This window comes from Tachypleus tridentatus, chromosome 7 (genome assembly GCF_004210375.1).
Source record: "Tachypleus tridentatus isolate NWPU-2018 chromosome 7, ASM421037v1, whole genome shotgun sequence".
Classification (NCBI taxonomy): domain Eukaryota; kingdom Metazoa; phylum Arthropoda; class Merostomata; order Xiphosura; family Limulidae; genus Tachypleus; species Tachypleus tridentatus.
The window spans coordinates 19,543,390-19,565,714 of NC_134831.1; the positions used below are offsets into that span (position 1 = coordinate 19,543,390).

General features: G+C 32.5%; 1 protein-coding gene across 17 annotated transcripts in view; it reads right to left on the minus strand.

Annotated features, from left to right (window-relative positions):
* Positions 1–432: 432 nt before the first annotated feature.
* The window catches only part of LOC143255247 (regulator of G-protein signaling 7-like), a 30,024-nt gene continuing 8,131 nt past the window's right edge, over positions 433–22,325 (minus strand). For 13 of the 17 annotated variants that reach the window (XM_076510608.1, XM_076510602.1, XM_076510599.1 and 10 more), the window contains 12 exons: positions 21,433–21,539; positions 20,131–20,179; positions 18,878–18,942; positions 18,286–18,362; positions 16,802–16,883; positions 14,360–14,446; positions 13,811–13,872; positions 9,350–9,463; positions 3,760–3,963; positions 2,845–3,063; positions 2,266–2,475; positions 433–889 (listed from right to left, as the gene is read on the minus strand). In XM_076510608.1, coding sequence (XP_076366723.1) covers positions 715–889; positions 2,266–2,475; positions 2,845–3,063; positions 3,760–3,963; positions 9,350–9,463; positions 13,811–13,872; positions 14,360–14,446; positions 16,802–16,883; positions 18,286–18,362; positions 18,878–18,942; positions 20,131–20,179; positions 21,433–21,539 — 1,451 coding nt within the window. In that variant the 3' untranslated portion in view covers positions 433–714. The remainder of the gene's footprint in view (positions 890–2,265; positions 2,476–2,844; positions 3,064–3,759; positions 3,964–9,349; positions 9,464–13,810; positions 13,873–14,359; positions 14,447–16,801; positions 16,884–18,285; positions 18,363–18,877; positions 18,943–20,130; positions 20,180–21,432; positions 21,540–22,325) is intronic. The other 4 variants (XM_076510610.1, XM_076510609.1, XM_076510613.1 and 1 more) reach the window with 2 other exon arrangements.

Genomic DNA, 22,325 nt, shown 5'->3' on the forward strand with positions numbered 1-22,325 from the left:
CAATATTTTTTGAAAATTTATGGTAGTCAAACAGCTTACAGTGAGCGTATTTCAGGTTTACATTCAAAGGTTCCCCGCTAGTACAGAGATAAGTCTACGGATTTACAATGCTAAAAGCAGAGGCTCGATTCCCCTCGGTGGCCTCAGCAGATAGCCCTATGTGGCTTTGTTATAAGAAAACACATACATACACTATTTACATATAATATATACGTTTTACATTTTTATGGTTAATTTTGTTGGATTATAGGTTTGTTTTTTTTCACGAAACCAAACTAACCACATTTGGTCTCAATAAGACTATCAAATCCTCCTCCAATTAAATGGTTTTATAAATTCACCCCTATTATCTGCTGATAGCAACTGAGTAAAATGGCCACACTTGATTTATTTGTTTTATATTTTTTCGCACAAAAAATCAACTATTACAACTTGACTGCATATTTTTATTTTATTCTCTGAAAATGTTCTTACACAGACAATAGAAACAACACCAGATAATTCACTCGAATTTGCGAATATATAGTACTGAAAGCCACTTTTATTGAAAGGATAATAAACATGATAAGACATTTATAATTTTCAGTTTCAATACAATACTTAATTGAACACTGTGAACACATAATATATAACGAACTGAGCACACACATTGGAGTGATACATATTACAGTGTTTAATAATAATGATAATAATTGTAACAAATTTCTTCAAGTTTCAGTTTTCCGTCTCCCATGGTGCGACCAAATTTTTGGTGGGTTGAGGAACTGTTAAAGTTATATTTCTATTTGTTCCATCCAGTGAACTGCTCAAATATCCCATCCGAGATACTGAGAGGGCGTCATGCCCAACATTATTTACCAGATTCTGTGATTCTGACGGTGAAGAAAGTCTGAGAATAAAAGAAAAGTGATTAGCCATTGCACGAATATTCTTTTCAATCAACCAATGGATATATATACTAAACTGGTACTGTTAACACAGGTGAAACGAGACGCAAGATACACATTATAATTAAATAAGGTAACAATTCCTTCAGCACATATTTACAAACATAGCGCATCGAATCAAGATCCAATTAACATTAACAACTTTAAAAAAAATATGCAATAAGAACACCAGTAATGGAAGGAAAAAAATTAATTATTGAACGAAAACACAAATGCCACCCTATTTGTTTTCTAAAATGGAACAAGATGCTCGTGCCGCGTTTCTTTAATATTTCACACAACTGGCGACAGTTATCTGATGATGGCTACATAAATTGTCCGAACGTTATAATAAAGTTAAACAAAGATGAAAATAAACAGCCCATTCAAAGGGTGTATATCTGGACTTTTATTTAAAGTATATAGTGGATTTCCCCTCATCACAAGGCCCTGTATGGCCAGGTGGTTAAGGCGTTCTACTCGTAATCCGAAAGTCACGGGTTCGAATCTCTGTCATACCAAACATGCTCGCCCTTTCAGCCGTGGGGGCGTTATAATGTGACGGTCAATCCCATTATTCGTCGGAAAAGAGTATCCTAAGAGTTGGTGGTGGGTGGTGATGACTAGCTGCATTCTTCCTAGTCTTACACTGCTAAATTAGGGACGGCTAGCGCAAATAGCCCACGAGTAACTTTGCGCGAAATTTAAACTAAACCCAAATCTTCTCCTTTCAACACAAAATAATCTAACAACAGGAACATTTAAAGAAAGGCCTATTAGATAGTCATCCACGTGTTTCATGAAAACCCCCAAATAGATAAAGAACTTCGGTTAAATTAATGGTTTCTAACAAAGGTATTTATAATCACGAATTAGCTCTTTCTTGGGTAAAATTTTGAAACAATATACTGATGAAAAACAAACTATTAAAATAGTTTTGAATTTTTGAACGCGATTAAAAATTTATAGTTTGATAAAAATGTATGTATTTTTTGTAAACATAGCTGAAATTCCATTAACATATCTTATTTTTCTTATCTACATATATGAATACCTACAATAAGCATATAAAAATTGATTTTTAGATTTTTCTCGTGCTACTGGGATATTTATTATGAAGTAAATTTAGTTTGTTCTCGGATTAAGAGTCAAGTGCCTCAACCACCTGCCCATGCTAGGCTTATGGAGTAGGAATAAACAATGAAAGTCAGGGGCATTATTAATAGTATTTACAAAACAGATGAAAAATATAAAATACAAAATGATAACAGTGAAAATAATTCATTAATGTTTAAAAGTGAAAAATGTAATTTTTCATCGTAAAGGGTAAATAACCAACCTATTCAAGGCCAAATTTTTTTGCATATCTTGAAGATCACTTGTGCTTTGAGAATGTTTTCCAGTAAATGGATGGTCGTCACTCAGCTGAAGAGCATTCAAAGTGATATCCACATTACTACTGGTTCGATGACAACCGCTGTTTCGTCTATTTCCCATCCCTGCCGACGGTACTACTTTCTTTCGTGTCGAAACACCAAAACTGAAAAACCTGTGGGAAACGATCGTGACGAAACAGTTACAGAATTTTGGAAAGTTATAATATGCTTTGATGAGATGGGCTAATGACCAAGTTTGCGAAAAATAACTGCTTTTCTTTCTATTGTTATATCCACAACCAATATCCTTATAATTAGCAATATACCTTCACATCGTAAAGTCATTATATAACAATATTTTTCCAGTAACAAACAAATGCTGTTATGTAGTGGTAAAAATAAAAGTAAATAATTGAAAAATATATTTTGATAACAAATACCTTAGCCAAACTAGTTTTGCCGGGATATATATTTCCGCCTTTACTCGTATATTCTTTCATCGTTATATTTTTAAACTTTCATGTAATTACAGCGTATCTTACTTTCTCTTTTGATCGATTTGTTGGGTGTTGCTGAGGAGATTTCGGTAATGATCTGATTTAAGAAAGCGACGATAGGTGTCCTTTTTCATCAGTAGAAAAACATGTTCCTGAGCGGCATCGAATGTGTACCGTGATGGACTTTTCATAAGGTTGTAAGTCACCTCTAATGTCTTACTATCCAAATTAACTTCGCAAGGAGCCCCAGGTGCCAAGTATTTTCTAAAGATAATAATTATTTATTTATTGAATATCATAAAAATACAATTTACTTACTTAACGAAATCTTATAATGAGATAAGATTACGGAACGCTTTTATACAATTTACTCTCTACCCTTACGGAACTGATAAAATCGAGCGAACAGTGAATTCTTTTATTAATGGCTTTAATATTTCCTACAAAATGCATTCAAAAGTTTCAGAATTGCACATGCCCGGCAAAGTTTAACTTCTCCTGAAATTTATATTATTAATGTATAGGTTTGAAAGCACGAACTGGTTGGGGTGCCAATTGCTCATACGTCACAGCTTCGGCAAAAAAGTGCGACAGGAGTCTTGAGATTACGATACCTTAATAATAGCAATAGTAAAGTGTTGATTACATGAAAAACAGGATAAACCAGACAACAGTGAATTTAAGCTTTGGAATTAGGAGATTTTGGCTAAGCTGGCAAATATCAAAACTTTGAGATTATGGAAACTAAACAAATGAACAATAAGTAATCTGTATAATCTACACAATAAGTACTCTGAAAATTTATAAAAATTAAGCAACAGCGAAATGTTGTATCTGTGCAAACTGGGATAGTCAGAATTTTGACAACCGAAATTTGTCGTGATACAAGAAAAAATAATATGAAATGTTTAGCTTGAACAAATGAAATTTTATGATAAACTAGAACACATAATACATTACTCGTAAATCTTATTGATTCTGTTTGTAACAGCTGCTTGAGAACCACGCTTCAGACTTTGGACTATCTTCCAAAAACACATGTTTTCGTGGCTGTATTCCTTTCTCAGGTACTTTTCGAATTCCAGAACACCCATGGGGTCTGTCAACAGCTCTTCCAAGGAGATCCCCCACCGTCTAAGTCGTTTTTCAGTCGGAATTTCAACACTAGAAGAATCGGAACATTATATTGCGTGATATTCAAAACAAATCTCAATTTTCTAAAGTTACTTGTATTTTTATTCTATTTATCAATTAGATAAACGATAAAGAAAGCCACCGGTCCTGGTGTTATTATAGTATTTGTTTGTTGATCGATTTCTTGTAAAAACTCACTGACTTTCTTGATTCGTTTTAAACATTTCGTATACAGTACTGTACAAAAGTGTTAGAACAAAGTCGAAAACTAGATTTCAGGCTACTTTTAAAGAAAGTTTGTAAGTAAGTCACAGATGAAACATTCAAATTTTATTAATCTTCATATTTTGTACAACAGAAGTTCAGTGGTAGTGATTGAGTTCAGTAAACAGTTAATATTTTGTGTGCCCCATTTTTGCTTTAATAACTGCAGACAGTCTTTCAGGCATTGGTGAAACACATTTGATCAAAGTGCCCTTTAGGAATTCACTCCAAATTTATCTAAAACACTTACATAAAGTGTCTTTGGAAGTAACGTTTGATTTATCAAGTTTCTGATCGATCAAATCCCAGATCTGCTTTATTGAGTTGAGATCAAGATTCTGTGGGGGTTATTACTTCAGCGGCTTTTTTCACAGCTAAGTAATTTCAGCATAATTTGGATGAGTACTTAGGGTCATTATATTCTCGGTAATAGAATCCTTTATCAATAATACCCAAATAACTGGGTATACCGTGAAGGATAAGTATATGACGGTACTTGCACTAGTCCATTATTCAATTTATTTTGAAAAATATTTTCTATCGCCTCAGCAGAAAAACACCTCCCAATCACCACACTGTCTCTTTCATACTTCATCTTAGATGCTATCTGTTGAGGTAACATTTTTCGCCTTTCTTCTGCCGGACATACGTACATCCTAAGCTTCCAACAAAATATTTCAAACTTGGACTCATCTTTCCATAGCACTTCTTCCAGTCATCGATAGCTCAGTTCTGGTACTTATAGCACATTTCAGTTTCTTCACAACATATAGGGATCGAAGTAAAGGTTTTAAACTGCTACACAAATAAATATTTCATTCTCTTTGAGTTTTCTTGATACTGTAGATCTGGACACTTTTCTGTCATTTGGTACATGGTTATTTATCTCATGTTTGAGATCATTATCATTGACTTCAGATGTTCTGCCTCTTCCTTTCATGTTTTCAAACTTATCTGTCTCTGTTTCACGATCTATAGTGTACCTGACAGTGTTACACGAGCACTTCAAGTCTGAGAAATTTGTCGGAGAGCCCAACCAACATCACGTAAAGCTTTTATGTGAACTTTCTGCTCTACAGATAACTTCCTACGCTTTTTGGCCATGACATGGCAATAAAACTTATTACAGAGTATTAAACTCTCTTTTTATCAAGGTTTGTTTGCGGAGTGTTATTAAATTGATTTTTTTAGCATATACCAGTACCACATGCTAGTTCTTTGCAAGCTTCTTTCTGTATAGTTAAGACGCTGCATATGGTATCATGACAGTTGTTTGAGACCCTAAATTTGATCAATGTGTTTATTCAAGCAGAACCTTTGTGACATGTCCTTAGTACAAGTATATCGGAATTCTAAAGAATGACAAATATTCTCACCCTAGTTCATTTAGTTGTCAACAGGGATCAGTGAAATATTACCACAGGGTTAATATTTACATTCTGTAATGGCGTGGAAGAAATTGCCCCATAAAATGGAAAGAATTATAAAATATTCTTTTGTCTTAACACTTCTACACAGTAAATCTAAAGCTCATGATTTTATACGCTGAAAACGGAAATCGATAACAGAAAATGATCTATTTGTTTGATGTGAAGCATAAAAATTTCACAATGAAATATCTGTCCTCTTCCCCACCGTGGTTATCGAAACCAAGGTTTAAGCGTTATACGCCCTAGATCTCTGGAAGTAAACATTAAAAAACAATTAAATAACACACCTCAAAGCCTGAAGACAGTCTTGGTAAATTACCACGACTTTCTAGCACTCAACATTAGCTTATTTTGTTGACGCATCTTCAATTATTTAATTTCATTTATCAAATACAAACTACTCTTAAATTATTCATAAAACCTATTCATGCTTCGGAGGTACACGACTTGTTCAAAGGTCTGATTGAGGGTATACGGTATAAAAGGGTTGAGAAACACCGATGTATAATGTGTGTCTTTCTTGGATATCTTGAATCACTCTCAATGATATTAAAGCCTGAAGTTGAATAAGGCTGAATATTTTCAGGAGTTGTTAAATAACAGAAAGTAATGTTCTCGAGTGATAAAGATTATCCGTTACAACTTGTGCTTACAATGATGAATATTTGTAACTTTATTTCCAAGCACGTTTGTTAGGAGTTGCTAGTTGCTAGTTTAGTACAAGTAGGTTGACTTTAATGTATGAAAATATTTGTGAAAGAAAACAGTTCAATGCCCCAAAATACTTATGTCAGTAATATATTTTGGCCATTGGAAAATACTTTTAGATACAAAATGATAACACAACTGTTAACAACTATTAACTAGTTTTAAAAAAGCCTAGGTTCTTAAAAGAACAATAGTTTGATTTAGTGTACATGGTTGGTTTTCAAAAGTAACTACTAGTTTTTTGGCAGTGAAATAAAGAAAGAAATGATTCTTCTTAATTTCGTTGTCAGACAGATTGACAAGGTCGAATATGTCTTTCAAATCTTGTTCACACTTTTACTTCTTTGCTCTTTCTTATTTTGAGCTTTATGTCCAAATGTTTGTTTGTTGTTAAGTGGTAAGGAACACAATAACCTCTCTGTACCACATCATCCGCAAACATTAAAAGCAATGTTTTAGACCTACAAGCCCTCAGACTTGCCAGTGAGTTACTGGAGATAAATACTAGAACAGCTTTTATTAACAATGAAGTTAATTTTGAATGAGTTGTTTGTAACTTTTCTATCAATTAGGTACGGTTGAGAATATGCTATATTTTATTACACAATCTTAAGTTGGACATCATTCCTAATTACCTACTTAAAATATTCACTGATGTGTTGTCAAGTGTAAAAGAATAAAACAATGTTTTTGTTTTGTTTGTAAGCAGACTCATAACAAACATGATAAAAGGAACCACAATGATACATAGCATAGAAATATAATAGACTCATGGAAAATAATAAAACTGAACGACCACTACCAACATGTTCAATAAATATCAGCTCTAATGAACCATTTCCTTAAAGGTTACAAGTCGTATTTTTAAAGCTGATATTTTTAACATCTTCCAGAGTCATTATTATTAATATCATAATAATTAAGGGGGTGAACTTTCCAAATTACCTTATTACAATTTATGTAACACCAGATAACCAAAACCTTGTTTCTAGAATAATAAAATAAACAAACATGATCAGTAGAATGTCCTTCCTTACACTCTCAGAAAATTAAATTATTTTAATATTCAATGACCTGATTTGTTACTTTAGTAATAACCAGCTGCAGAATACATAACCCCTGTATGTAAAACCATTATAAACCATTGTTACACTTGCAATATTCACTTTAATTAAACGGTATTCTAAAGATAATAACATAGACAAAGGCAAGAGACTGGTTCTCTAAATTCAGATACAAATATTGGCTGCTGATGCTCTACCACTTTTGCATGGTTAAAACATAATAGATAAGCATATTTTTAACAACTGAATATTTAACCAAAAACAGCTATAAAACAGTTTGGAGATCTTGACTACATGATGTTAATTAGATTAAAAAAAAAAGATTTTTTTACGAAATATGAGTGACTTGGGACAAATTTCATATTTTCTGTTGATGGATTGTTTTATTTGAAATAACCAGTTATTAGCATTCTTGACGTTAGGTTTAGTTTCAATTTCACTCAAAGCTACACGAGGGCTATCTGCACTAGCCGTTCTAATTTAGCAGTGTAAGACTAGAGAGAAGGCAACTGGTCATCACCGCCCACCGACAACTCTTGGGCTACTCTTTTACCAACTAATAGTGGGATTGACTATCACATTATAACGCCCCCACGGTTGAAAAGGCTAGCATGTTTGGTGTGATGGGGATTCGAATCCACGACCTTCAGATTACGAGTCGAGTGCCTTAACCACCTGGCCATGCCGGGCCCTTAACGTTAAAATAATACTTTAAATATTACATACTTATATCTATAAACTTACATAAAAAGTAAATTTGTGCAAAACAGTAAAAGGAGGAAGATTATTAGTAATAACTGTAACATCATATGAAGAACATTTATGTCTCAAGTAATGAGTGTGCTTGACGGAAACCATTTCGATATCAGTTGAGAAAGGGCGTTATGTGAAACTAAAGTCACCAGTTAAACTTGGAAATATGGAATATGGTGTGATAGTAAAGCTTCACTAAATACGAGTCTCTAGCTTTTCCGGTTTAGTTTGGTTTGTTTTGAATTTCGCGCCAAACTACAGGAGGGCTATCTGCGCTAGCCATCCACATTTTAAGTGCAAGACTAGAGGGAATGTAGCTACTCATTTCCACCCATCACCAACGATTAGACTACTCTTTTACTAACGAATAGTGGGATTGACCGTAACATCATAATGCCCCCTCGGCTGAAAGAGCGAGCATATTTAGTGTGACGGAACTAACGTTTCTGATCCTGAAGGTATAGATAACTTAAGATTATTGACTGTAAGTCAAACACAGCATGTAATATGTACTGGTACTGGTTACAAACGTGTCTTAATATGGAAGAGGCGAAAAGAGTATACTGTTATGTAAATGATAACCGTTCCTGAGAATAATTAAAGGTGGAGCTTTCTTTCTATACAATGGCTAAAACATACGGTTGTGTAAAGGAAAATAACTGGTATTTACGTTTCTTTAATATCTTGCCAGATAAAGGAACAATAATAGAAATAATCAAGTTTCAGTTAAGAGTACAATCATATCTTGTTAGCCAATAACGTCTACGAGTAGAAAGTATTCTGCTGAATCGCTCGGGAAAAATAATTAAATGTTGTTCAATTTACTCTCCAAGCAAATGTGGTAAAGGACAAAGACTATGCAGGGGCGTAACCAGCAGTATCGATATATAGAAAAGGGTGTTTAAGAAAATGGACTTTTTCTTCTAAACAAACAATTGGAGTGATTTCCATGAAAGTCAAGTGCTTATTTAAAATTAGAAGACAGTGACCCATTTAGATTTTTTAGAATATTGGTGTGGTCTTTTGACCACAGTCCCCCTTAGCTACGCCCATGCAAAGAATTATTTTGTTAAACTTGTTCTACTGCTGGTTAGACTTAATTTAAATTCTAGGGAATGTAAAGAGTACAAAAAGAAGAAAATCATTTATAGAAGTTGAAGCATTCTTACGACTTCATTTTATTAAATGTGTTCTTACAAGTCACTATTAAGAGCCCAGAATGTGTTGTCATCAGATATCCAAGGATTTGTTGGCTGTACATCCGTGACGAATGGATCAAATTCGGCGTATAATTCACATTGATGAATCAAACTGAAAAGAATGAATACAACAGTTTAAAACTTTTGCATACCTTTTGAATAGGCTTAACTAATAAGTTATTAAGAAACTGTACTACAGTTAAAGTAATATTCACTAATAGTTTCTTAATACATCATAATAAATTCAAGAAAAGTGGTTCTATAATTTAGGTTTTGAGCGAGTAATTAATTACCTAGAAATATTCACCAAAACGCTGAAGAGTAAAAATCAAATGGAAACATTTCCAAATATTACTGTACACGAAAAACTCATATCAAACTGTAATAACTCTGAAGAAAACATCAATGACACTTTTTTTCCTTTTATTAAATGATGTGGAAGATTTAATAAAACATATCTTTCAGTCTTGTGTTGGTCAAAATATAATCTCTTAGAGCAAGGACTGACCCAGGGATTTGCATTTCAAGCTGTGAATCGAAGGCTCTGGAGTTCGAGTTTCTAAGCTGCTGAACCCGCCCCGTACCGTTAATTGTGAGTGTGTAATAAAAGTGACAGTTAATGTTGTTATTAGATTTAATGATATTTTTTTGGTGTTGGATGCTTCTTGCTTACGCTTCTCCATAATTATTTAGTGTTAGACTAGAGGAAAGGTATATAGTTAACATCACTTCCATCAGCTCTTGGAGTACTCTTTACTAACGAATAATGGAGTTTCAATGTCACATTGTAATGGCTCTACACTTGAAAGGGCCAGCATATTCGTTGAGGGGTTCGACCCCGTTACCCGCAGAATGCAAGTTGAGTTTTCTAACCATAAGACCATTCTAGGCTTCGTGTAAAAATGAAATATTTCAAAATCTACTCATATATTGATAGTTCACATTGTGATTGAATATCATCCAACCAATCAGAAAGTGCGACACCAGTAGAATGCCTATGAAAGTACATGATACTATGCCCATTATAATAGTATAAGGTGATATCACTCATGTCTTTCAGGACTGAAATTTCAAATGATAAGCGTGTAGAATTCAAAGTTTTTAGTGGTCAAGGATACTTTATGAAAAGGTTGCGGTAAGGCTATTAAAAGTGATTTTAAGTGTTCCAAAGTGTGATCTTCAGAATGAAAGACAGTTGATTTCAGATCTTACGAAGAACCTTGTTGTAAACAAATGGGTGAACGTTACTCAGAGAACAATAAGTTGCACATTAGCATGAATCGTCTCAATGAATGAGTAGCCACTCGAAAATTGCTGCTGAGAAAAGCTAGTAGAATTACAAGGTTAAAGTGAGCATTGAATGATAGATAGTAGAATGATTCCAGATGTGTACTTTTATGTGTAAACTGTAAATGATAGATAGCAATTAACGACAGTGGAGAGAGAAATCAGAGTCAGTGTTCAGAGTGTACAACGAAGAGTGCAATTTTAGGGAAACATTTCAAACAACAGTGTCGATAATTTATACAGAATTGATGACACTCTGTCTTTTGAAACATGCATTCAGAAAAACGACTTGTCTTGTGAAATGTCATCTTCCATCAAGGTATGATACATGCATACAGCATATGTGGTGAAACGATACCCACAACTACGATTTGGACTAACTAAAAAAATCCTAATGTGAACATTCTTGAGTCTGTATAAACTTATAGAAAAAGTAAGATTGAAAGACCAAACAACTTTGAAAGAAGTGGTTGACAGCATGAACAGATGTAAAGCTTGTGGTAAACATACAAGATACGAAATGCATTGCGATATATTCGTTTGTAATTTGCATCTTCTGGGGTAATGTTTCATATCATTTTAATAAATTCATTACTGTTTCTGCTTTATCATTCTCGTACGTGTATCAATTGTGTTTTCATAAGTACTTAGTAAATGGATACATTAGTTCTTAAACTTATAATTACTCATGCTCGTTTTTAAACAACGAGAAATATACGCTTAGTTATATTATTGTACAAATAAATGGAAATATATTTCCATCTGTAAAACAGTTAGAGTATTAAAACATATGATAAAGTTGAACGCTTTTTAATTTTTGAGAGCTAGTTGGTTAATTCGAGTGCGTAAATAGATTAAAAGAAAGAAAATTGACCTGCAATATACAGTTGTGGGAATTTCTTTTTCGAGTGTTATGAAAATAATGCTCGATATTCAGGTAAGCGCATCCTTATATAAGGTTAAAAGATGGTTGATAAATGTATTTTTGGTAAATTATTATTTAATTGAAAGACCATAATGATGCTTTATGTGGATCTGAAGTGTAGAAGATATTAACGTGATATCCAATGCTTTAAGGCTTTTTTAAAAACAAACAAACTGTATTTAACAATAAATTGTTTATTTAACGCTCAAGGCTAAGTACATTTCGTAGATTCATTGTTTACTTAATAAAGCATAAGATACAGTACGATGGAAAAGTGTTAGGACAAGATAATATTTTACCATTCTTTCCATTTTATGGGTCTAATTCTTTAGTTACAGAATGTAAATTTCAACATTATGGTAATGTTTACTGGTTTCTGTTGAATATTGAAGGGTGAGAATACTTATCATTCTTTAAATTTTCTATATACGTTTACCAAGGACATTTCATAACAGTTCTATGTGAATGAACACATTGATCAAATATAGTGTTTGAAATAACTGTCATGGTAACCCATGTAGTGTCTTAACTCTATAGAAAGATACTTGCAAGGAACTAGCATATGGTAGCGGTATATTCTAAAACAAATCAATTTAACAGCACTCCACAAACAAACCTTGACAAAAAATGCGTGTTTAAAACTATAAGTTTTGTTGTCATGCCACGGCCCAAAAAGGGTAGAGAATTATCAGTCGAGCAAAAAGTTCGCCTAGAAACTTTACACGATGCTGCTTGCACTTGAAATACTCCCCATACACTGGGGATCTATAGAAAGATACTTGCAAGGAACTAGCATATGGTAGCGGTATATTCTAAAACAAATCAATTTAACAGCACTCCACAAACAAACCTTGACAAAAAATGCGTGTTTAAAACTATAAGTTTTGTTGTCATGCCACGGCCCAAAAAGGGTAGAGAATTATCAGTCGAGCAAAAAGTTCGCCTAGAAACTTTACACGATGCTGCTTGCACTTGAAATACTCCCCATACACTGTGATGTACACGCTAGATCGTGAGACAAAGACAGGTAAATTTGAAAATAGGAAAGGAGCAGGCAGAATACCTAAAGTCAATGATACTGATGTTAAGTATCTTCATTTACGTAGCCTTCATGGAAGAAGAAAGATTGCCATTTGTCTCAAGCACAAGATAAACAACCATGTACCAAATGTGAGTAAAATGTCCAGAACTACACTATCAAGAAGACCCAATGAGAATGGAATATTTGGTCGTGTAGCAGTTAAAAATATTTAATTCGATCATCAAATATTGTAGAAGACAGAAATGTGCTAAAAAGAATAAAAACTGGACTCTTGATGATTGGTTTATTTGTTTAGAATTAAGCACAAAGCTACACATTGGGCTGTTTGTGCTCTACCCACCACGGACATGGAAATCCGGTTTTTAGCGGTGTGAGTTCGCAGACATACTGCTGTGCTACTGGGGGACATTCATGATTGGAAAAAGGTTTTTTTTTGTACAGATGAGTCCAAGTTTGAAATATATGGTTCAAAGCGTAGGTAGAAAGGTACTTACCTCGTTCGATGCAACATCTAACATAAAACTTCGGGGCTAATGTGATGGTTTGAGGTGTTTTTCTGCTGAAGTGACAAGACATATTTGTAAAAGAGATGTAATAATGAAGTAGCGCTATTACCATTAGATACTCATATATATCATGGTATATCCAGTGGTTTGTGTATTATTGGTAAACAATTCTCCTACGAAGGAAATAATGACTCCAAATACTCACACTACGTATGCATAAATTACTTAGCTAAAAAAGAAGATGCTGGGGTAATTAAAATGATACAATAGTCCCATAGAGACCCCGTCTCAACCTAATTGAACAGATCTGGTATTTAATAGATCAAAAACTTGACAAATCAAAAATTGTTTAAAAGAAACTTTATGGGAGAGTATTATAAACATTCGGAGCAAAATCCTAAAATACACTTATTTAAATATGTTGCAACAATGATTGAAAGACCATCTGCAGTTATTAATATAAAAGGGGACACACAAACTTTTAACTGTTTACTGAACTCAATCACTTGCACTGAATTTCTGTTGTACTAAATATGAAGATTAATAAAATTTTAATTTTTCATCTGTGACTTACTTACAGACATTCTTTAAAAGTAGCCTGAAATCTAGTTTTTGACTTTGTTCTAACAATTTTGTACAGTACTGTATACTATGTATACTATAAAACAACTTTAACAACAAACGTAAAATAAAACTAACCTCTCAACAACTTGATGGAGCTTCGTTCTAGGTCTGTAAATGTACTGTTGGAGAAATTCAGTCTGAAAAATGTAGGAAAATGAAATTATATATATATACACACAAGTATTTCAGTTATTGAAATACCATACTTACAAAATTTTATAATCAAGTAATATGTTGAATATTTTATTCTTGACATAACATGGTTACCTTACTAAACCATTATAAAAATGCCCTTTGGCATACAACATGGTAAATGCAACCAGTGTCATAAATGTCCCATGCAATAAAACATTTTCATTTACCTTTAATGCTTAGAACTGTGTTAGAATTTAAGCAGATTCTGGAATTCTCGATTTAATGACAAGGAACAGAGAGCCGTATTAAATAAGAAATAAAACAGAATAATTATATACACTTATACAGTCATGTTGCTTACATAAATAAAAAATTCTTGTACTTCGAAAAGTATACAATGTTTTATTCAAGTATTATATATATATATATTTTGTTTTCAGCGATATTTGAAAATTTTCAACTATTCACCTACAAATTTATAAAATTTACCTGTTTCTTTAGATCTTGTTTGTTTTTGTTTTTTTCTGTTTTTTTATTTGCTAATGGGCCTCTTTCAAAACAACTCACTATTCCTGGCTGAAAAATAACATTAGTTAGTGAAAAATATTATGGAATAAATTTAACTTCCGATTTTATAATATCCTTGTTCTAGTAAATTAAAAAAAAAGAACATTTAACATGAAATAAACTACGATAAAATACAAAAAAATCGTTTATAAAAATATTTATGCTAGCACAGCCTCGAGTAGCTTTGCGCGAAATTCAAAAACAAACAATGCTAGCACAGACATAAAAAGTAATTTCATGTTGTGAATTTTTTGTTTGGCGTGCAAAGTTTACCATTTCATTCATTTTATAATGATTTTTACTATCTCACGATTTGCATCATTTGTTGATACAACTATAAATAAGGTTAATGATTTCTTTAATATATTTAATCTAAATTGGAGTCGTTCACAAGTTTCGCAATTCAGGTGAGTCAACACGCCTTCCCTCACTGACACACGAACATAAAAAAAGCTGGTATTACCAGAATACACATATTGTAATTAACTGGATACAAGATAATTCTGAAAACAACATACTCTGTGAGAAAACAAGCTGTCCTCCAGAAACATAACTGCTCAAACAAAACATTTCACAAGAAAGATAGAAGTTTGTTGTGATGCTGGTCAAGGTGTCAGTGCTCCTGAATAGCTATGACAAGTTTTTGTTTTTGACTTTCACGCAAAGCTACACAAGGACTATCTGCGTCAACCATCCTATAATTTAGCAGTTTAAGACCAGAGGGAAGACAGCTAGTCATCATATAGCCCATTGTATAACATTTTGCTTTAAAACAAATAATAATTTATTTGTTTAATTGTGTTAAGATATATATTTTCCCGTGTACTAACTTTCAGTTAGAAATAATCATTATTATTAATTTTTATTAGTCTAGCTGGGCTGAAAGGTCCAATATTACCTGAAACTACAGTTTACAGTTATAATTTAACACAGTTTCAGCAGAACCTTGACTGACTAATGAGTAGTTAATAAATGTTTAAAATGAGCGACAACTTTTTCAAGTCACGCATACATAAATAATTCTTCATCTTTCGAGGTTGCCCAATCATATCTAAGCTCTCGTCAAACGATTAATTAGCGATGCGCTGGCGTGTGTGTAGTTCCTTAAATGATGCAGGTTCAGTTTTGTAGAATAATTATCGCATGTTTCGTAGATCTTCCAAATAATCTTGAAACACTGGCTTGACACAAATAGTTATCTAAAAGAGAATCTATAATCTTCTAGGGTTTCTTTTTTTCTAAATCTTAGACAAAAGTTACTTTATGAAACATTCCTTTCTTTGAATTTTCTAATTCATTCAGTTTATTCTTGGTTCATATTACTAATAGAAAGTCCCTTAACACTGATAATTTATATGGAGAAACGCTTTAAATGTCCAGAAGTAAATAAGTTAACCATTTCATATCAAAGGGCAGGTTGGATTTCAGTTTTAATTTAATTACATGTTATTGGTGTTTCGATTAATTTCTAAACTTTAGATTTTCTGTTTACCTTACAGGGAAGGGATGAAAATTAAATAGTCTCTAACGTTTCATTTGATTTAATCTTCAGATATAATTAATATTTAAGAAATTATAATACTTTAACTTTCAAATTACTGATTTATTTTTATAATTTCATTATCTGTAGGATCATGTATACTAGTATTTTTATGTTCTATAGTAAGCTGTAGTTATTATTTCTTTGTAGTTATTTTCACAAATAGTATCTGTTGGAATGTTTAATATATCTAGCGTTATTACTTTCAATTTTTATTCTTGTATTATACATTCATTACAAAGATAATTTTAAATTGTTAACCTAGTATTTGTATTAGGACTAAACTAAATCTCCTTAACTGGCCTGTCCTTGTGAAATATTACTGGGTTTATGGTCGAAAGCATCGTTGATAACGAGAATACCAAACAAATAGAATTGTAAACTAATCTTTATTAGTAGATACGTAAGAAAAGGATATCTAATTTAGTTCTAAGTTTACTCTGATCGGAAGCTATTATAATTACCCCAAGTAATTTAATAATTGTGTGTTACAATAGTCATTGTAAAGAACTTATCAAGCATTTGGGGAAGTGATCTGTTTTCTATCTAACACACATATAAAGTGAGGGATTTCACATATTTTGATTAAATGTAATATTAATTGTATTTTTGTTTACATTTGTATGTGGATCATGGGATAGTGGAAGCTCTGGAACCAACAACATAACGGAACCACAAATAACTTATTATGTAAATAGTTTAAAAATGTATTCATAAGCGCATAAGGGTCCATATGAACTTTATCGGTAATTCTACACTTGCAAGTCTGGAGTTCGTGGACAACTGAATAACTTATAAACACAATATACCAATGGAGTTCTTACCGGTGGTCTGTGAACACGCCAGTAGGCCTTTTCTTGACTGTCTAGTATACTTTTTTCAGATTTTTTTCTTTCGTTCATAAGACTACATAAAAATAAAATATATTTCCTATAAGTTTGTGCAACCCTAAATCATAAGCCACTTATTTCCCTTAACACAAAATTTTTGCAATAACCAGGTTTATTTATATATCTTCTAACTTGAACATAATACTAATAAAATAATGCCACATTTCATTTTTCTGTTGCGTTATATTCATTAAAAAATCTTAAAATGGGTACACATGACTTTAACATCTGTAAATTTAATAAGAGAGAAAGAAAAAAACGCGAATTTATAACTTTTGATGTGAGGTCATAACTCGTTTATTTTGTTATTATATTTGTTAATTAAGAAACTTAGAAATTCAGATATTAATGTTATACTCACTGTGACCATAGGTATCTTATGTAGTGATGAAACATTAAAACAGTTTAGTATGGTTTTTTTCATTGGTGTTACTCAGTCGTATTATTTCTCAACAAATATTCATCGTACGAAATACCGCGTGCAGAATACTGTTCTACTGTACATCATTAGTATAAACATGTCTTTAGTGGTTTGTAGTATACAATGTTTATTGTATGCTTAACATCTCCAAGTTTCTTTTTTGTATTGCTTAAAATTCTATAGTTTATTTTCATAGTATAATCAACATTCCATAGTTTTTTTGTAGCATTTCAGAAGTAGTATTTCTTTGTATTACTCTAGATTCCCAACATAATATGTATGTATAGTATGTACATATTACATAGTTTCTCACTGTATTACTTGAAATAATATATATAGTTTCTTTTTGTGTACTTCAGAAATAAATTTTCCTGTGTGTGTCTAACATAATTTTATTCCCAATTGATGAAGGGGAAACCACTTTTTTATAGAATAAAATCTGGAGAAGTCTTGAATGGGCGGAGAAAAAACAAACACCTTTAATACAAATGTTCTTGACGACATCACAAGCTTGTTGAAATGTTGTTCATTTGTCATTAAGTTTCTTTCATTAGCTATTCAAGCCGGTTCTAAAATTATAAATTGTATTTGTAGCACCTTACATATCACACAGTTTCATTTTGTAGCACGTAAGGAATAATATTTCTTTCTATAACTCTACATTTCTAATATAGCTTGTCTTTATATGCCTAAATATCTGTGATTTGTTATTGTAGTGTCTCAGTTTTCAAATACATACAATATTATCTACAGTAAGTTTAAAACTATAACAATACGATTTTATTTATTTTAACTGTAGTTACACAAACTCTTCCCTTTAAGTAACATCCATCTACACAGTCAGCTGTGTTTGAATCTAACCATGACACAAAAATCACCATCTCATTGAAGTTATTTTCATGCTACTGACGATCGTACAATACGCGTTCCTCACAATTATTTTTGATAGTTTTAAAACTTAAGTTTGGTTTATTTTTTAGGAACTCTGATATCTTACTGGACTTGTTCCTCAGCTTGCTTACAAATATATTCCCATTTTTGACTTAAAACTTTCTTTAATCTCGCCAACGTTTCCTAAAAGAAGAAAATAGCACAGTAAGAAGAAGGTATATTGTTTAGTAAAATATTTCTGAAATGAAGATGAATAGAATATTATCTTAGTTAAAACATGTTTATAGAGAAACCAAACTTTTCAGAATTGAAATTTAATCCATTCACACTTTAGGCTCTTTAATAAAAACATAGAGAACATTTTACACAATATAAAACACAGTTATACACCAATAGCTTACCATAATGAATATAATCTGGCTGGTAGTAAGAAAGTGCACTAGATTAATACATTTCGTTTTTTTCTGGATAAACATTAGCTTACCATAATAAATATCTGACTGGTAAAACCCCAATAATACTTTTTAACGCAAAGCCATCTATCAACTGTTCACAATAGAGGGAGACTGTGTTATTAAAGTGGGTATTGTTTTGTTTTTGTGATTAATCTTATAATTTAAGTGTTTACTGACAAAATATCTTTCTATGACTGAAAAAAAATGTACATGTAAACAGTAAAAAACTGATAAAAGTCTTACCTGTTCATGATCCTCAAGTCCGTGTTTCTGTTTATTCCTTAAAGTTCTTTTCACCAGGAAGATGGCTTGTAAAAAAAATAACAAAAGTAAGGTCATTATCAGATTCATGTAAGCAAAAACAGTAGTAAATATACATCACTTGGTGAAAAGCAATTGATTTCTTATAATATAAAGCACATTAGCTTGTTGGGAAACTTTATGCAATATTATATGTTATCGATATGTTTCTATATATATATCTCAAATCAATAATTTTAATATCAAATAATCACCTTGAAGGTTCAGTCTCCGATTCAGTGTATCACATTCATGATCTAAATATTCTAACATATATCCATCCAGTTAATGAGTTAGATTTTTAGGCTTTAGAGAAATATTCATTTCTTTAAAGATTACCACACCAGTCGTTTAAGGCCTTTGCAGTTACATAAAATATTTTTATCTTTATATTATCATGACAGAAAGTTTGTTTGTTTTTTAATTTCGTACAAAGCTACTAGAGGGGCTATCTATGCTAGCCGTCCCTAATTCAGCAGTGTAAGACTAGAGGGAAGACAGCTAGTCATCACCACCCACAGCCAACTCTTGGGCTACTCTTTTACCAACGAAAAGTGGGATTGAACGTAACATCATAACGCCCTCATGTCTGAGAGGGCAAGCATGTTTGGTGCGACCGGGTTTCGAGCCCGCGACCCTCAGATTACGAGTCGCACGCCTTAACCCACCTGACCATGCCAGGTCGTTGACAGAAAGTCCGCTATGAAAGTTAAAATTAAGTTGAAACTTCTTTATAAAGGTTAAAGATGTGTCCAGAAGAAGAGAATAATGATAATAAATGAGAATAAACAGATAAAAAGAGGTATTTCTTACCGAAAAAAATTGTAATTTAAATCCTTGCTGTTTGTAAAAATAACTAGGTATGGGAAAACACCCAAATTTGGATTCCTGGATAATATTTTTACCAAGACATTCACATAGCCTCTTCTAAATTCATAATAACTTATCAAAATTGATATCATGTGGCTGGTAGTAAGAAACCAATCCAGATTAATACATTTTACTTTTTTCTGGATAAACAGTAGCTTACCATAGTGGATATCATCTGTCTGGTTGTAATAAAGCAACATAGATAAAGACATTTTATTTTCTTCTGGATAAACAGTAGCTTACCATAATGGATATCATCTGGTTGGTTGTAAGAAAGCGCACTAGATTAAGATATTTTATTTTCTTCTGAATAAACAGTAGCTTACCATAATGGATATCATCTGGTTGGTTGTAAGAAGGCCAGAAACACTGTTCCTGAAAGCACAGATTAAGACACTTAGTATATTCGAAACAGATTGTAAGATATTAGCCTAAACATTTTATGATACCAATACCCGTTTATTAATTTAATATACAAGAACAAATAAAAAGAAAATATGAGTTTAAAGTAAATAACTTTGTTTTAATGTCCAACAAACAGAATGAATGACTTCTATTAAAGAAAGGGCTTCAATAGCTAGTGTTACAAAAAATATCAACTTCTAACTATTTACTGAACTTTCAGTTACATGAACATTGCCTTCCCTATAATTTTGTTTTATCACTGATAATTCATAATCATGGGATAGGGACGAGCTTGCCGATGTTTCGTAGTTAACAGATATAAATCGTAATGCGATTTCTGTTATTCCGGTTAATTTGATTATCTTTCGTATGCAAATAGCTTTAAATTTCAAGGTGTGATGGAAGCTTGTAAATCTTGGCTATCTTCCACTCTCTATTTTACATCTTTTTAAAAATACTAAAAATATATGAGGCCTTCATTCTAATAGTTTTTTTGGGGGGTTAGTGCTCAATTTCACTACTATAAACTTTATCTTCAGATGACATGCTTGGGGTTTTATTGTGGATCCCCCTCTCTTTCCTAAATGTTCTACTCTAAAAAATTTTCCTATTTCATAGAAAACACTAAAGTCTTCTAATTTTTCTTGGAAATATTTTCTCGATTTCATTTAACAACTTCGTTTCATGAATGCCCCTTTTTAAGAAAGAACTGTGACTTATCATAGAGTTACAAGCCTCCCCATGGTGTATTACAAACTCTAAGCGATAAGAAATTTTCAATGAGTTTAATGTATGTAGCTCTTCGTTTGTTTCTTTTAATTTCGCGAAAACCTACACAAGGATTATCTGCACTAGTCCTCCTTAATTTAGCAGTGTAAGACTAGAGAGAAGGCAGCTAGTTATCATCACCAACTTTCCAACTCTTGGGTTACTCTTTTACTAACGAATAGTGGGATTGACCGTCACTTTATAACGCCCCCACGGCTGAAAGGGCGAGCATGTTTGGTGTGACGAGGATTCGATCTCGCGATCCTCGGACTGGGAGTCGAGCGCCTTAACCACCTGGCCATGCCGAAACTCGTTCTTATCCCAGTGACTTGGACTTACTTCATAAGAAACATAATAATTATAGCTAAATAAAGAATCCAAAGTATTGGGAGAGCAGTAATATATGCTTAACCTTTAGCTTAAATGATAATAACTAAAAAGGCTGAAAAATTAACCTGAAACCTGTACAGAGTGCCATCATCCTTCAATGTAAGTTTTGTGTCATTTACAGGATAAAAGTATCCATGTTGACAGATTAGATTGGCTAGATGAATGGCTTCAGCTGAGAAATAAAACAAAATCAATACGTAAGATATCAACCTCCAACTCTTACTTGTATAAATATTAACTTGTTAAATTTTTTTTTTAAGTTTTACTATTTTTTTTATTTTGAATGTTACGTAGTTATATATTTAAGATAAGACAGATTTATCTGTCATGGACATGCGCATACTAACATGAGAAATAACTGTATTTGTTTTATTAAAACATTTCTAGTGATGCCTTCTCTCGGGTCGTGTGTTGTACTGTCCAAGTACCTCAAATTGTTTGTTTGTTTTTGAATTTCGTGCAAAGCTACTCAAGGGATATCTGCGCTATCCGTTCCTAATTTAGCAGTGTAAGACAAGAGGGAAGGCAGCTAGTCATCACCACCCACCGCCAACTCTTGGGCTACTCTTTTACCAACGAATATTGGGATTGATCGTCACATTATAACGCCCCCACGGCTGGGAGGGCGAGCATGTTTGCCGCGACGGGGATGCGAACCAAAGACCCTCATATTACGAATCGCACGCCTTAACACGCTTGGCCATGCCAGGCCTTGTAATTAGAAAATACAACAACTGAAGTAATTATTAAAATAACATTTCTCCTATTTTAGACTCACTTTTAATGACATAATTTGTAATGGTGATACACAAGACCTTTAGAATAAATTTTTAATTGAAAAATTTAAGTTGAATTTAAAACGATAACATAAAATAATATTTGTTGAATAAATAGTCTTCGTTCAAATTTATCTGTAGATTTTATACAGTCTTTAGTTTAAGGTTTTCCAGTAACTAAC